Source organism: Macaca nemestrina, chromosome X (genome assembly GCF_043159975.1).
Source record: "Macaca nemestrina isolate mMacNem1 chromosome X, mMacNem.hap1, whole genome shotgun sequence".
Classification (NCBI taxonomy): Eukaryota; Metazoa; Chordata; class Mammalia; order Primates; family Cercopithecidae; genus Macaca; species Macaca nemestrina.
Window position 1 is genome coordinate 16,080,156 of NC_092145.1, and position 13,849 is coordinate 16,094,004.

General features: G+C 36.2%; 1 protein-coding gene across 18 annotated transcripts in view; it reads left to right on the forward strand.

Annotated features, from left to right (window-relative positions):
- The window catches only part of LOC105481353 (MCF.2 cell line derived transforming sequence), a 113,698-nt gene that overhangs the window by 56,460 nt on the left and 43,389 nt on the right, over positions 1 to 13,849 (forward strand). For 15 of the 18 annotated variants that reach the window (XM_011740864.3, XM_011740868.3, XM_011740870.2 and 12 more), the window contains 3 exons: positions 9,513 to 9,632; positions 10,450 to 10,566; positions 12,105 to 12,254. In XM_011740864.3, the coding sequence (XP_011739166.1) occupies positions 9,513 to 9,632; positions 10,450 to 10,566; positions 12,105 to 12,254 (387 nt within the window). The remainder of the gene's footprint in view (positions 1 to 9,512; positions 9,633 to 10,449; positions 10,567 to 12,104; positions 12,255 to 13,849) is intronic. The other 3 variants (XM_011740863.2, XM_011740874.2, XM_011740878.2) reach the window with 1 other exon arrangement.

A 13,849-nucleotide genomic window follows, 5' to 3' on the forward strand; every position in this document is an offset into this window, starting at 1 on the left:
TACAAAATTGTCACCTGCTGACAACTTTTGTCTTTTAAGGAAAAAGATGGTAACTCACTTTTCAATATAGACTAGAATTTGGCAATCTCTCCTCTCAGGTACATTTCATGCAGTCTTTTACCTAAATTTTCCCTTCATTCACTTATTCATATGGTAAATTCCCAGCAAATTTCTAATGTGATCTTTAGATGTATTTTGGAGAAATGTTGAAATAACACTAGCTAATTTAATAAAAAACCAATCATCAAAAAGGCTTTAAATGCCACTCTTTTTCTTTCAAAGATTAATATAATGTAATTGATATTATGGTTTAAAATATAAACTTGCTCACTAATAATATTGAGATCACACACACACACACAAATAAGAAGGTAAAAATTGACCATAGGAAAAAAAAGACAGTTTGAATTAAAATTATGATAAGGAAAGTAAGACTTTTATTATTGTTGAATGACAGTGAACATCCATAGGTGTGTAAATGATTTATTTTCTAATAAAGCTCTTAGCACAGACTGCTATTTTAAAAACTATAGTTGGTTTTATTTTGACAAAATTATGTCTTTGGCTCCATACATGTTTTTATATTATGAGAATATAGGTTCAGACTTTTAACAGACGATTTATGGTGCACAAGCAATGTTTGTGTATGTACTTTGCAGTATTGTAAGCAACTGATATTAGCACTTTTGTTATCAAAGGTAACTTCAGCTTTCAGAAAGTTTCTAATTTTATATATATATATATATATATATATATTCTTAGTGCTGAACTTAGTTTCATGTCTATACACATGCATTAATATACACACAATAAATACAGCACGGGGTACTCATTGAATAGACATATGTAGCACTGTGATATATACAACATAAGTTACAAGGGTAAATATGGAATGGCTACTGGGCTGAAGGAACTCTCAGTCTAGTAGAAAGGGTAACACATGTTCGTAAATGACTATTTTGAAAAGAAATTCTGACTGGTGGAGAAGGCCTTATACAGGAGATGGCATATGTTTGGGTGTTAAGTAAGAGCATATGTAGCTGTTACCTTTCCTTGATTCTTTCCTATGTTTTTGTTTCTCATAAATGAATTAAGTGAGGCCTAGGAACAGATATGAGTGGGATTAATTGGATTAATTCTGAAGCCTAGAACTATAATATAAGACATATATGTTTTGCTTATATGGATAGGACTTGACCAGAGTAAAGAATTTGAACCTTAGCTAGTAAATAAATGGTTTCACCTTGAAGGGTCTCTGGAACTGGACTGATCCTGGAGGCTATGGATAAGTAGCATCTAAAAGGATGGTCCAGTGCCATTTGAAGTCCAAAAAAATGTTTGAACTAGTTACTTGGTAGAAATTTCAATGACTGTAGCTGAGTGAGAGAGAGGGGAGGAGAATAGATATATATGTGACAAAAAGAGCAAACCACAAGGAAGGAGTACTGCTTTGGGCTGTCCTCCTGGGGTCACTTGACAAGTTGCTTGGCAACTCATACTGTCTGTACTTTTTAAGGTGGGGATATGGGAGGAAGAGTGTGGAAGTGGCTCATACTGTTGCAAACTATTCTCTATAGCTTGAGGTCATGAGATTTTTTTCCCCCAACATATTCTGCAGAGATGGTTCAGACCTTATCAAAGTCAAGTGCCTGTCAACATTTGTCTGATAGTAGATAAGAATACTTTCCTTTCGGTGGACTGTATATGCAAAATTGTTTCCAGCAACTTGTTTCAAATGTTATTTGTTCCATTTTGGAAACATCAAGGTCAAATCATCCCTGAATGGCAAACAGCAAATCTGAGTGTGCATTCAGTCTATGAAGTGTTAAGTGTCTAGAAAGAGTTTGCCCTTAGGATCCAGAGAGGCCGTACTACTGCTGCTTACCAACTGTGCTTCAGTTTGCTCCTCTGTAAAAAGGGAATAATATCTAGTTTACTGCAATGTTATGAAGGCTAAATTTTATATATATATATATATGTAAGAAGTCTGACACATACATAATGTCTTTTAGTCAAGGGTCTCTCTTATTGTTACTGCCTTTCTTTACCCTAATGATTAAAAAAGAAAAGTTATAGGAACATAAATTATTCTTATAGTAAGTAACCAAACGTTTATGTTTTATGAGGTACTTTAAACATTCTAGAAGTGATAACTAGAATAACTGAAAAGTGTGCCTAGGCTGATGAATTGCCTCCCTTAGAGAGCACACACGAGAGTATTAAACAAGGTTAATTTCTAGACTTCGGTAGTGAAATGATGTATTTGGTTTATACCTGCTCTTGTTGTTATTGTTGTTGTTACTGCTGTAAGATCATAGAACTAGGCAATCTGGCAGTACGTGTGAGTAAAAGGGAGTGAATCTGTTCTCTGGGAGGGAAAGATGAGAGGGAGCTTATTTTGTGCTCGTTACCTTGAAGAGCCAGTAAGAGCTGCTGCTGAGGGTTGGGGTGGGACCACGTTCGGTGATTGGACACATGGCTCCAAGTCCTATGTGATAGGCAGCTCGTTCACTTTTACTGAGATGTCTTTAAGCAGTCACATGCTGGAGCTCCAGAAAAATGTCTGCAAGAAGCTAAAACCAATGCTGTTTCCTCTCTCGTGCACGCTATTTTTTAAAAAAAGCAAAAAACACATTGAAATAAAACAAGACTAACCTTTGCCCAAACCCCTTTGTTTTTTTGACAGGTTCTCAAAAATGATTGATACTTTCAAAATCTCAGGTTTGATTTTGGGGAAAAAGAAATTGTGCTTTTTCATGTTTATATAACCATACAGATAAGAGGTTCTTAAAGCAGCATGCCCAAGAATTTAGAAATAAAATATTCCCAAGCCAAAATGGGAAAATTCACTGGTCTTGAGCTATATTTGCTGTGATATGTGCATCTGATACCCTATGCTGTTTGATTGTTCATTTAAATACTAGCTTTAAGATGGATTATCTTCAGACGTTTAGTTATTACAAATATTGGTATATAGAGAAAAAGTACTCTCTCTATATACCTATATGTGTATCCACATAGATACATACAAACTAATCTTAAATTTGTATGGCTTGTCAGGTTAAAATTGCTCAAGAGTGTTCTGTCCCCTCTAGATTCTCATAGCCAGCAATCACTGATAAGGACGTCTCCATATTATTTATATTGATTGATGTTCAGATCTCTGAAGCTTTTTGGTTCAGAGGTTGCAAATTGTCCGTGCACAGATGTGTTTTGTTTAGACTATACAGCATTTTAACGAACTTTCAATTTATTTTCAATTTTTAAACATCTGGGCTTTGCATGACAATCTGGATTTCTGTCTTCTCTTGAGAAACCAAAGAGTTGGCAATGCTGGGCCCACCTTGCCACATGACAACATGTAGCTGGAACTGATTTATGAGTGAACTGACTTATGAATGCCCTCTGCTTTTCATGTTCTGCAGTTCACCATGGTTCCCACCACTTCCTGTTGCTCCTCATCATATAGGAAGAGTGTAAATTGCTATTTTCCACCTAATTTAGGCTGTTCGTTGATTAAGCCTACTTCACATTTATATTATCTACATAATACATGGTAGGCATTAAAGTTTGTCACCTTTGCTTTAGGTCTCAGGTTTAGATTCTCAACCAATCCAATCCTTGTATCATCCCTGTTATAACTTCTCCAAATGCCTCTTGTTGACTGAGTCTAGTTCTACAGGCAGGTGAATCGGGGTTTTAATTCTGCTACTTATGTGCTAGAAGGTATTGAAAAATTGCCTGACCTCACAAAACCTCAATGTATTAGTTCCCTATTGCTGCTGTAACAGATTACTACAAACTTAGTGGCTTAAAACAGTGAAAATGTATCATTACGGTTCTGGAGGTCAGAAGTCCAAGATTACCCAGTTGGGCTAAAAATCAAGGGTCAGCAGAGCTGTGTTCCTTCTGGAGTCTCTAGAGGAGAATCTGTTTCTTTGACTTTTCTAGCTTGCAGAGATTGTCCACATTCCTTGGTTTATACCCCTGCATCACTTTGACCTCTGCTATCACATCTTCTTCTCTGACTCTCCTGCCTCCCTCTTTTCCTAATGATTACATCGGTCCCACCATGATAATCTAGGATAATCTCCCCGTATCAAGATCCTTAATAACATTTATAAAGTCTGTTTTACCATATAAGATAACATATTACTAGGTTCCAGGAATTAGGATGTAGACATCTTTGGGGATAATGGCACTCAGTTTCTACAGTTGTGAAATGAGGACAAAAATAGAACCTACTGCATGTAAATACTTAGCACAATGTCATAATAGTGCTCTTTATGGGCATAATTCTAGTAGTGTGCATTCAATAAATAACATTTCCACCCCTGTCCAACCATCCAATCTCCTTTCCCTACCTTAAAGCTTTGAGAGGTCCTGAATATATACATATACATAAATATATGTATTTTTTGCTAAAGAGAAGCTATGAAAAGTAGTCATAAATGTGAGGTCTGGATTCACTTTGAAAGTATGACAGTTTGGCAGGCACCTATTATGGTCTGGGTTAAGTGAATGGGAGTGGGATTAAAAATTCAGATATGTCTTATTCACATATGGGCACAAGGGATAAAAACAATACACCTGGTCTGAACTATATGATTTAGTTTTCTAGAAAAATAACTGACAAATCAAATGAATTGTTTGAGTGCCACCTGATTGCTCCGTTTGCTTAGTAGTTGTGTAGCTATTGCCTACAAGTTACTTAGTCTCCCAAATGGCTACTAAAATTGGGAGTAACTATTGGGTTACAGAATCCATGTGCTCTAGGAAGAAATGCAAAAAAGATTATGAAATTGTGCTATAACAAAAAATATCGTAAATGCAATTATGTAGTCAATAAATGAAGTTTTCAACCTTTGATGGTGCATTTTCTTTAAAAGCTCATGTTTTTCTGGGCTTTTTGTGACAAATGAATTACTAAATATTTTGAAGGAATTAAGGAATGAGAATGTATGCTAAGATAATCAGAAGGTTTTACTTAAGAATAAGCTGATTAGAATATAGAATTATCTTTAGAAGCAATTTATATAGCTGTCAATGTTTGGGATAAAACACTTTATTAAATAGAGCAATAACAGGTTTAATAAAAATCCAACATAAAACCCCTGGCTTATGAGCAGCTGAATAGCCCTACCCCTGCTTAAAATCACTTCCCCACTCATCTTGCAGACAGTGATTTTCCTTTTCTCTCCTTTCTTTGTACTTCGTTCCCTGCTATGTGATCAGCTGTCTCTGGACCTGGCTGCTGGTACAGCCTTGCTCTCCTAGGAATGGCAGAGTAGAGAGCAAGGCCTTACCTCAGGCAGAGAGTTGCTACATAGCTCTCTCTATTCCCATAGTATCCTCCCATCCCCTCTTCCCCCAAACATAATTTTGGAGATAGGTGAGTATCCCTGGCTTGAAGTCAGCTCCAGGTTCTTGTATCCAGAGAATTCCAGATACAAGAGAATATAAGACTAAGGGAAGTCAGAGAGAGAAAAATGAAACCAGATCAACTTAGAATCCATGAAAGAATAAAAGTAATTTTGCTTTAAATGTTGCTAAAAATAGGCTGCTTTCAATTTCATTTAAAAGTGAAAAAAATAAACAAGTTCAAGGCAGGTGAGTATAATAATATAATGGGAATTTACCCAGGTAAAGAAAAAGGAAAGGCTTAACTCCCAAAATTAAGGGGGTAAAAATAAAATCTGTGCTTTCCACTTAAAAATAGGCCCAAAGTTCCCACAAGTCCCTGTCAGATCCTTCCCTTAAGCAAGCCTTTATCCATATCCCTAAAGTTTTCTACCCAAACCTGCTTGTCCTGAGGTCCAAGAATCCAAGGCAAAATTTTAAATCTGTCTTATTAATATTTTAGAGTTTAAAAAGTGCATTTTCATATCTTTTGCCTACTTTTTAATGGGGTTGTTTTTCTCTTGTAAATTTAAGTTCCTTAAATACTGCATGCTGTCACTAATAAGTGGGAGCTAAATAAGAACTTATGAACACAAAGAAGGAAACAACAGACACTGGGGTCCGCTTGACGGTGGAGGTTGGCAGGAGGGAGAGGAGCAGAAAAGATCACTATTGGGTACTGAGCTTAATACTTATGTGAAGTAATAATATGTACAACAACGCCCCGTGACACGTGTTTATGTAACCTTTGCATGTACCCCCAAACCTAAAATAAAAATGTAAAATGTGCCTTTATATTCATTATTTCTTTTAATCCCTGTAATAACTGGAAAATCCTTTTTTTTTTTTTTTTTTTTTTTTTGGCAGAGTCTCACCCTATTGCCCAGGCTGGAGTGCAGTGGCATAATCTCAGATCACTGCAGCCTCCACCTCCTGGGTTCAAGTGATTCTCGTGCTTCAGCCTCCCCAGTAGCGGGGACCACAGGCGTGTACCACCATATCCGGCCAATTTTTTGTATTTTTAGTAGAGACAGGTTTTCACCCTGTTGGCCAGGCTGGTCTCGAACTCCTGGCCTCAATTGATCTTCCCACCTCAGCCTCCCAAAGTGCTGGGATTACAGGTGTGAGCCACCGTGCCCAGCTGGAAAATACGTATTATACCTAACATAAAATAAAATATACATTATGTACATAATAGAAGGTAGGATATACATTACCATTATAACTCTCTGTTTCTCTGTTTCTCTCTCTGTTTCTGTATACATGTTAATTTTATTCTTTTCAATGTTTCTCCAGCAGCAGGGCTCTTGGCCATCTGCTGCTTTTAAATGGCATCCTCAATGTTTCCTTCACTCAGTATTAGTTTGAAAATTCTAGGGCAGGACTTTTTTGGCCCTGCTTACATCAAATGTTCTGCTTATCTTTTTTCTTTCTCTTTTTTAAAGAGATGAGGTCTTGCTCTGTCACCCATGCTAGAGTGCAGTAGCACCATCATGGCTCACTGCAGCCTCAACTTCCTGGACACAAGCGATCCTCCCCCCTCAGCCTCCTGAGTAACTGGAACCGTAGGTGCATGCCACCATGACTAGATAATTTTTAAACTTTTTGTGGAGATGGGGCCTCACTATGTTGTCCAGGCTGTTCTGAAACTCCTGGCCTCAAGTGATCCTCCATCCTCGGTCTCCTAAATTGTTGGGATTGCAGGCATGAATCACCATTTCTGGCCCTAATCATACTTCTAATCACCACTAATCATTGTGTGTTGGAAGGGCAGGGCCATGTAGGAAAATAAGAATTCTCATTTGGAACCAATGTGTAGAATAATAGAAGGGGGAGTAGTTTCTCGGATGAAGGGAGAGAGTAACAGTCATGGCCTCCTGGGGGAATTATGAGTTGGACAACCATCCCAATGTATGTATATTGATAGCCATTATTTAATTTATTGATTTAATTTTATGCTCTTTTAATTTACTTATTTGTGCATATCATACTCATTTCTCTTTCATTTACTCTAGTTCTCATTGCCACTTAACATTTTATGTTTTATCACCATCTCAAATTGAATTAGGAAAATCCCCAGATTTGAGCATCATTTCTCAAAGAGTCTATGTTTTATACCCTGGTGAAAGTTACTTTTTTCTTTTATTTTAAAATAGACTTTATTTTTTCACAGCAGTTTTAAGTTCACAACAGAATGGAACAGGAAGTACAGAGAGTTCCCATAAACTCCTTGCCCCACAGTATCTTATTCTTAGTTTATAGTTTTGTTTAATTACTAGTATTGCAATATGCCTGAAATATAATTGCAGTTGGAACATTTTTCATATATTTTGCTCTATTATGCTCTAATCTGCCGTCTTGAGGCTGATGACTCCTGATTCTGCACTCCTAGCCTAGACTTCTTTCCCTTCTTACTTGTACAAACAGCTGTCCAAAGGACATCATCTGGATGTCCTGCTGACCCTTCCAACCTAACATGTATATGAATGGAGATCAGAATCTTGTTCCCCTTCTTAAAACTTCTTTCTCTTGTGTTCCCCATCTCAGTGAAGGTTGTACCATTCAACCAGTTACTCAAGCCCCAAATCTGGAGTTTGATCCTCGTAGTACCTCCTTTCTCAGCAAGTACATCAAATGGTTATGTCTTGCTGATTGCACCTCCTAAATTCTACCCTTATTCTTGGTATCATTACTTTAGTTCAGAAACTCGTCATTCCTGGCTTGGATTACTGTACCAGCCTCCTAGCTCATCTGTCTGCTTCTACTCTTGTTCAAATCCAGTTCTTCCCAAAGCCAAAGTGATCCTTCTAAAATGCAAATTTGACCATGTTGTTCTGATGCTCAAAACCTCTTAGAGACTCCCCTTACTTCCAGGAAAAAAACCCATCATCCTTTCTGATGCAGTTCTGGCCCTTTTTCCCAACACCATCTCCCATTGTCCCCCAGCATCATTTCATCTAGCTCTCTTGACTAGGGCCTTTTCAGGAGATGGAGTAGTTTAGTGATTAAGAGCACAGACTTAGGGGCAAATCAAGGCTTTGCCAGCTGGGGCAAGGTACACTTAAACTCTCTGACTCTCACTTTCTTTATTTGTAAAAGTGAGTAACCTAACTCCTTCATAGAATTATTATGAAAAGAATGTATGATAATATTGGCAAAATGCTTTGCACAGAGTAAACATTTAGTACACGGTAATTTATTATTAAAATTGGGCTATGTTACTCCATTCTCCACTTATTTTGCAATGTGTCTTCCTTCTTTGTCTTTTGAATTCTTTAGTGTAGCAATTATTTCTGACTGCATACTATGTGCCAGCAAGTTCTAGAAGCTGGGGAAACATTGGTGAACTAGAACGACATTCTGATCTAGTTAATTCCTCGTTATGCTTCGGGATCTTTTTGACCTTCCTATGTCTTGGAGAGTTGGTACTATCATTTCCCCTTGTATATTATTCTAATTCCTTTGATTACTTTGATTACTTATCAACTTATCGTGTTAAAGAGTTGCTGATTATTAATGGACTCTGCAGTTGAACTGTTGGGTAGAAATTGTATTTTCTTAATTTGTGAACATTCAATGCCTAACAGAGCTTGATAATCATTCATTTAAATACATGAAGTAGACACATAGAAGATGTTCAGTGAATATTGATTATATTAAAATAAAACTATAATCCCATAATAAAGTTTTCTTTCATTGTTTAGTGTAAATACACAGACAAAAATCCTTTGGCTTTTAGGGTTATCCTAGGAAACTGCCACCTAATTCTATTTGTTCTTATAGGAAATAAGTGCAATTTGATTTCAAATAACTAACTCTAAAATAAAGGTTTAGAGTCTATTTCTTCATCACGTGGGGTCTGCTTCTATAGTGTGAGAAAATTCCTTACCAGAAGTGTTGCCAGGATCTGACCTGAAGCCTTACATTATTTTTCTTTCTATTTGCATGTTTTTAGATTTTATCAATATCATTTTGTAAAGTGTTGGCCTTTTACTGGCTTTTATGAATTTAAAGTTTGTTTCTTTCAATTACATATTTTCTGATATGTTCTCAGTTGAGTGTGTGTCAACAATTTTTTTTTTTTCAATTTCTTTTGTTTTTTCTTTCTACAGGCTTCCTTCCCTGGGAACTTGCACTTGGTTTTGGTTTTACGTCCTACCAGCTTTCTTCAGCGAACGTTCACAGACATTGGATTTCGGTTTAGTCAGGAGGATTTTATGCTTAAATTACCAGTAAGAATATATTATTTAAATGTTTTGTTCCTCTAATTCTCATGAAGACTTGCACCATGATGTTTATATTTTACATGTGCCCATGTAGCATTTAAAAGAAAAAAAATTAAAGTTTCTCTTTTAAAAGTATACATTTGAAATGCCCAAAAGTCTTTCACTTCTACCATTTAAAAAAGAAATCGATTCATCAATTTATAACAAAGCAATTACTTTTGCAAAAAATATATGTCATATATGTTATACATGTGTGTATATGTGTATGTGTGCATGTGTGTATATGTATGTGTATATCAGCAGGAAATTTTATTTTTTAGTAAAATTGAGTGTATGTTTTATGTATTTGAACTTCCATGAACTTACATCCTGAGCTAGTCCAGAGTACCATGACTTTTAAAAAATATTTTTATATGTTTTTAAGGTTAGGAATAGGGTGCTCATAAATTTTGATACTTTTGAAAAGGTCAACCCTTCCTGATAAATTATAAGTTACTACATAAAGTCCTTTTCTTTGTTGTGAGCATAGCATTCTTTTAGAAGCTGGACCATTAACAGTGCAAACTTTTAGATGGAAGAAAATTAGGCATTTTGGTTTCTGTGGAGATTGATTTTTCTTTACAGAAAATGTTTTGTAAATAAAAACTGTTATTATCTGAAGAAGATAGTGCATACATGTATGGGGGCATGTACAGGAGAGAACTGTTAAAACCATTTATCAGAGGTGACTTCCTGCTAAATGTATGCTAAAGTTCATTTTACAGTTTAATGGAGGGATGGCATGAAGGGCAGTTAACAGTATCTTTCTTGCTTATTTATATAGGTTGTTATGCTGAGCTCAGTTAGTGATTTGCTGACATACATTGATGACAAGCAATTAACCCCTGAGTTAGGCGGCACCTTGCAGTACTGCCACAGTGAATGGATCATCTTCAGAAATGTATGTTGTCTTTGCCCTTACTGTAGAGCCTATAGTTCTTCATGTTAGCCTTTAAATCTAGTTCTAGAATTCTTTCCTATTTAAAAAAAAAAAAAAAAACAGATTTCTGGGGTCCTCACTTTTCACATACATATAAATTCAACATCTTGATTTTCTTCCATAGGAAATATCTAGAAATGATGAGCAGTCACTGAGGATGGCAATGGAAGGAGAATCCTAGGGCATAAGGAGATCATACTCTGCCCATTCCCTCCTGTGGCTATGTAGTAACTTGAAGAAACGAAGGATTTGGATTCAAATCCTGACCCTGCTGATTTTTAGTTATATGACCTTGGACAATATACATAACCTCTCTGAGTCTTAGTTTTCCTAACTGTAAAATGGGACTAATAATACCTTACCTCATAGGGATCTTAAAAACACTAAATGAGATAGCAAAAGTAAAATGTTTTACACAGTGCCTAGCATATGGCAAATTGTCAATAAATACAAGTAGTATTATTAATCTCATTATCCTAGTGATGCTTCTGAGGCATTTTAGATTTGTAACAAAGAGTGTACTTCTGTTTTAGAAATTTACAAATAGGCAAGGGCCCTGCACCTCCCAAGTATGTCTGTGGTATATAAGTATCTTGACTTCTAATCCCAGAGATAGGGGAACCCTGCTGAAGAAATTAATGATGTCCCATTAAATTAGGATTCCATTTTCCTCATACTTGTTTTTCACTCAACGTTTCATTCATTAATTCATTTAACAATGCATTCATTCAACAATTCATTCATTCACATGAAGATGTATTGCCAAAATTAGCAGTGCCTAGCCTTTAATAACCTGTAATGCTATAAATAAACAAGCAAATATTTTGAGATGCATGGATTGAACAGATGGTCCTGTGGTCTCTACATTTTGCCCTTCTTTCTCAGAGTAACTGATTTTAGAAACAAAATAAACAATAAAACCTTACTTACCATTTTATGGCAACAAAGGCTTTGGGACCACCATTCCAAATATTCTATAGTGCTTGAAATGAGTTGTTGTGACTAGTTTTTTCCCCCATTTCCTTCAATTGTCACCTTGTTTGGAATGCTAATGCTTATTCACAAATGATAATAAACAAATATAAAGTGACTTTACTGTTCTCATCTCTCTTCAGAAGTAAAGTGATAATAAGGCAATTTTGCCAATTGGAGAGTTTATAGAATAAGGAAAACACTGTAATTTTCAAGAAAATAAAACAAATTACTCAATACATGGCATCTTTAAGAAATAGTTTTCATCAGTGTCTAAGAAATAAGTCAAGAAATTTGGATAAAATATATTCAGGAAGACTCTTAATCTTCCTTCAGTTTCTTAGAGTCTTAGATGAAGAGTTACAGTTGATTGCCAAGAGCAATGCCATATTTCTCTAGCAGAGGAGAGTTCATGGTATATGTATTTACTGTTACAGCCCCAATAAAAACAAATACAATGACCGATCTAGTTTTTTATATGCTCACAGAGTTACCATATAATTAAAATAATCACCGGCTCTTTGCAGGCTATAGAAAATTTTGCCCTCACAGTGAAAGAAATGGCTCAGATGTTACAGTCCTTTGGAACTGAACTGGCTGAGACAGAACTGCCAGATGATATTCCCTCAATAGAAGAAATTCTGGCAATTCGTGCAGAAAGGTATCATCTGTTGAAGGTATGTCTGATAGAGTTGACAAACAAAAGATTTCCATGGTCTTTCTTTTTCTAGAGAGGTGTTTATTATCTCCATTTTACACTGGCTGTTGCATAAAGGGAGATAAAAGACATTTATAAAATATATTTAAAAACGATAAAAAAATACTTTATAAAAGACTGTCCTGGATATGTTAGACCTAAGTGTCCCCTCCGCAAATGGTGTATTAATTTGAGAAGTTATTTAAAAATATCTTATAAATGCTGCAGAAAAAGAAATATAGTCTTTTGTTTTGTTTTACTATGTGCAGTCATGCACTGCACATAAGGTTGTTTTGATCAGTGATGAACTGCATATATGACAGAGGTCCCATAAGATTATACCATATTTTTACTGTACCTTTTCTATGTTTAGATACACAAATGTATACCATTGTGTTACAACTGCCTACAGTACGCCTACAACTGTCTACAGTATACAGTACAGTAACATGCTGTACAGGTTTGTAGCTTAGGAGCAATAGGCTATGCCCTGTAGCCTAGGTGTCTACTAGGCTATCCATCTAGGTCTGTGTAAATGCACTCTGTGATGTTCACAAAATGATGAAATAACCTAACAATGCATTTCTCGGAACATATCTCCAACATTAAGTGATGTATGACTCTATTTTTAATTTTTGATGAGGAGTCAGGAAGCCGAGTTTCTTGTCCCATCTCTGCTGTGAGCTAGCATTGTGACCAAGGCTAACATTGCTCAATTGATTCTAAGTTCTCTTCTCTGCAGAATACTAGGTCTTGATGTTTCCTACAGTAGACCAGGGGTTGCGAATTGGTTGTGCTCTCCTACCCAGGTCTTTGTGGAGTGCTGCTTTGTGAAGGATTTTGAAGTGCAATTCAGATAATCAGCAAGTATTTTTTGGATCTACTTTCTTCAGAAAGTTCAAGAATAATCTGAACAAGCACTGGGCATTCATATAACTCGTCTCTTTCATCTGATAATAGACATGCTGTGTGCATTAGAAGATTAAAGCTGTGTATAGAGATATGTGTTTAAATTAAAAAGATAAACTGAATTTTTTTCCAACTTTTATTTTAGGTCCAGAGGGTACATGTGCAGGTTTGTTACATGGATAAATTGTGGGATGCTGAGGTTTGGTGTATGAATGATCCTGTCGCCCGGGTAGTGAGCATAGTACCAGATAGGTAGTTTTTCAACACTCTCCATCCTCTCACCCTCCTTCCTCTAGTAGTCCCCACTGTCTGTTGTTCCCATCTTTATGTCCATGTGTACCTAATGTTTAGCTCCCATTTGTGAGAACATGCAGTATTTGGTTTCCTGTTCCTGCATTAATTTGCTTAGGATAGTGGCCTACAGCTGCATCCATGTTGCTGTAAAGGACATGATCTCATTCTTTTTTATGACTGTATAGTATTCCTTGGTGTATGTGTACCATATTTTCTTTATACAGCCCACCATTGATGGGCACCTAGGTTGAGTCCATGTTTCTGCTATTGTGAATAGTGCTGCAATGACATATGAGTGCGTGTGTCTTTTGGTAGAACAATTTATTTTCCTTTGGGTATAAACCCAGTAATGGGAATGCTGGGTTGAATGGT